At 35.4% G+C, this 3,038-nt stretch overlaps 1 protein-coding gene across 2 annotated transcripts in view; it reads left to right on the top strand.

Annotated features, from left to right (window-relative positions):
• LOC119581990 (monocyte to macrophage differentiation factor 2-like) overlaps positions 1 to 2,786 on the top strand; it is an 18,441-nt gene extending 15,655 nt beyond the window's left edge. For both annotated transcript variants that reach the window (XM_037930177.1, XM_037930178.1), the window contains one exon: positions 547 to 2,786. In XM_037930177.1, coding sequence (XP_037786105.1) covers positions 547 to 825 — 279 coding nt within the window. In that variant the 3' untranslated portion in view covers positions 826 to 2,786. The remainder of the gene's footprint in view (positions 1 to 546) is intronic.
• Positions 2,787 to 3,038: the final 252 nt, after the last annotated feature.

Here is a 3,038-nt window from a genome sequence, read left to right as displayed (position 1 = left end):
GATGAAAATTATGGTAGTATTGATAAACTTACTGATTTTAATTTACACTTTGTGTGTCATTTGATAGGTGCTATATCATTTAATTATACTCCAACATCCTTACAGTTCACACTTCATTTTGAGAAAACAATCTCAGAGGTAGTTGCATGTGATGCTCCACTGGTTGTCAGTCATTGTGCTTTGCATACCCCGATGGTGTGACTAGCCACCAACCACCCAGTTTGTAATTCCAAAGCCTTTTGTAGGAATAGACATCCTCTTGTGACAAGGGAATATGCAGCCTTTTTTGCTTTTGTTGGATTAGTTTAATTACTTTTTTCTCAGTATACAAATTATTTATGGCAATCCTACTGTGACAGTTGATTGTTAGTATTCTCTTCTTGTTTTTCAGTTGTTATTTTTATATATCTTTTGGTCTTACTCATGAAATATTTTTCTAAAAATACGTAATATTTACCACAAATTTTCCAAGGTAAATATGAAGTAGTGTTAGATGTTATGGATATTTTACTTTCAGATGTCCTTAAAGGTATCTTTGTATTGCAGGAAGATGCTTCTGGCCTTGAAGAGCTCAAACTGGGGGGGGCCATCTACGTCCTGGGCGTGATCTTCTTTAAGCTGGATGGCCGCATCCCTCTGGCGCATGCCATATGGCATCTCTTTGTGGTCCTGGCAGCCTTTATCCATTACTATGCTGTCCTCACTTACTTGATCCTTCCTCCAGCATCTGACAGCACCTCCTCAGCCATGGGGATAGTGGGGGGAGTCGAAGGCAAGGCACCTGAGACATGTGATGCATCTCTGCCTGAGTGCTCTAGCTTGTAGGATGGGTATGCTCCCAGTGCAGGTTGGTTGATGTGATTATTGGGTGGGCCAAAAGTCAAGTATTATTATTCCTCAGGTGACACTTTTCGATACTGGCTTTGGGGGTTTTCTATATGCTGTGAGACAGGTGGGTGCAGATGTCAGCTTTTGCTCAGGAGAGTTGATAACTTTTCTGATAGCCATGAAGGATGGAAGAGCAGTGTCATACACTGCTAGGACTAGCATTCTTGTTTAGTATGGGATCATGATATTTTTTGTTTTCCCTTGACACCTTTATTTTTGTTTAAAGAATTGTCATGGATACTTTGTACAATTGTTTTAGAACATTACTGTATACTTAGTAAATCAAGTATTGAATATCATGAATATTAGAATTTGAGCTTGGAGTCACATGTTTACTCATCAGCAGTGGTGCTTAAGCACATGCAAACACACACATAATATGAATGAAAATAAAGTTTACTATAGATGGATATCATTTTTGGTTTTGTGAAATAACCATGATGATATGTGATTAGTTGAAGTTGATGTTAGGGATTAGCTACATTAAACCAGTGTTTCTCAGTATTCCACTTCATTGTTCACCTACAGCAATTCCCAAGTCTGCAAAGGCAAGAGGACAGTATATTTAGATTAAAACAGAGCAGTAGCTAATGATGTTTTGCAGTCATAAAAACTAGACCACAGTTGATACTAAATGAATAAGAGATATATTTGAGTTTCATTTTATTATGGTAGCAAAATAAGGCAGTGAATGGCAGTTTATCACCCACTCATGCTGTATTATGACAGAAACTAAGTAGATTTTATCATGTAGAATATATAGAACCTAGCATAATGCAGGAAATAACAAAAACTTGACTGAATCTTCTCATGTCCTCAAAGGTTAAGCAGGCTGTAGGAAACTAGTTAGGGATTTGAAGGACAGCCAAGACTACCCACATCCATTTCCAAAAACACAATTGTAAAGGTATTCAGACATACTCCAGTTCCTCAAGTTTTCACAATGATTTAAAGGTTCTTTTTCTTTGAAAGGTGAGAAAGATTGAAGGGAATGCTGTACAGAACCACTGCTTATGATGTATCCTACTGGTTTTCATTACTTCTGTGATGCATTAATCAAAGGTGACTTCACTATAAACCATTGGATGATGTGCTGACAATAATGTTCAGGGTTATTTAGTGATTACAGCATGATCTTATATTTCTCTTCAATTTTATTGCAAGCTCTCTAAAGTGCCACAAGTTGTCCACGAGTTGTTGCAATTTGTAATGTGTTAGTTTCTTTGAGCATCAGGTATTTAGTCAAAAGAACACCTCAAGGATGTATAGCATATTATATTGTATATGTAAATTTTACATAACCATTATGTTTGAGTGATATTGATATATCTTATTTCTGTTATAATTCCTATTTAATCCAGAATTTTTGTTATTAGATTTCCATTAGGTATTTCCTCACCTTGACCAATGAGACTTTTCCATTACAATGAGTTGTTATACATTGCATTTAATTTGTGCTTTTATATGTTAGTGTGTTTCTACCATGCTAATGGTTATTGGTGAAAAATAATAGAGGGAACAAGAAAACTTCTTTTTTGCCCAAGAATCTTTTATAAATGCCATTGTAGGAATTAGGACAATTTGCTACTATGTTCTAAATTATTTTGTAAATCAGTCATGGTTTTACTCATCTGATGTGACTGAATCCTCAAACTTTTGGTTTTAGACTTAATTTCTACAATTCTTTTAGCTTACATGGATGTGGGTTATGCATAGTTTATGACCTCGACAAGTTTAGTGGCTAACAGAGAAGTTACAGGGGATGGAGAAAGATTTTGTGAAGTGGGTGATACTCATTATTTCAGAAATGTATTCATTGTTTACCGCGTGGAATCCAATGTTTCCCCCGTTGGGTAGCAGGCTGACTAGTGAAATAAATTCACTTAGTCTAAGTATTAGCAAGTGATATTTTAAACCCTTTCTCTCTCTATGCTTGTTGTCTTTTTTCTCATAAGTCAATATAAACTATCTAGTTATGGTTAAGTTACTGAGTCAGAATTGTAATGAATAATCCTTGAGGGCTGTGTTGCTTCCTTGTACAAATATTTATTTGTTTTGGTCATTGTTAACTTTTGACAAGACATGTATTTATATATTGTTATATTTGTGTGTAATGTGGTCTTATTAACTCTATTCTCTATCTCACTTTA

Source organism: Penaeus monodon, chromosome 15 (assembly GCF_015228065.2).
Source record: "Penaeus monodon isolate SGIC_2016 chromosome 15, NSTDA_Pmon_1, whole genome shotgun sequence".
Taxonomy (NCBI): domain Eukaryota; kingdom Metazoa; phylum Arthropoda; class Malacostraca; order Decapoda; family Penaeidae; genus Penaeus; species Penaeus monodon.
This window is presented reverse-complemented; position numbering and strand designations above follow the sequence as displayed.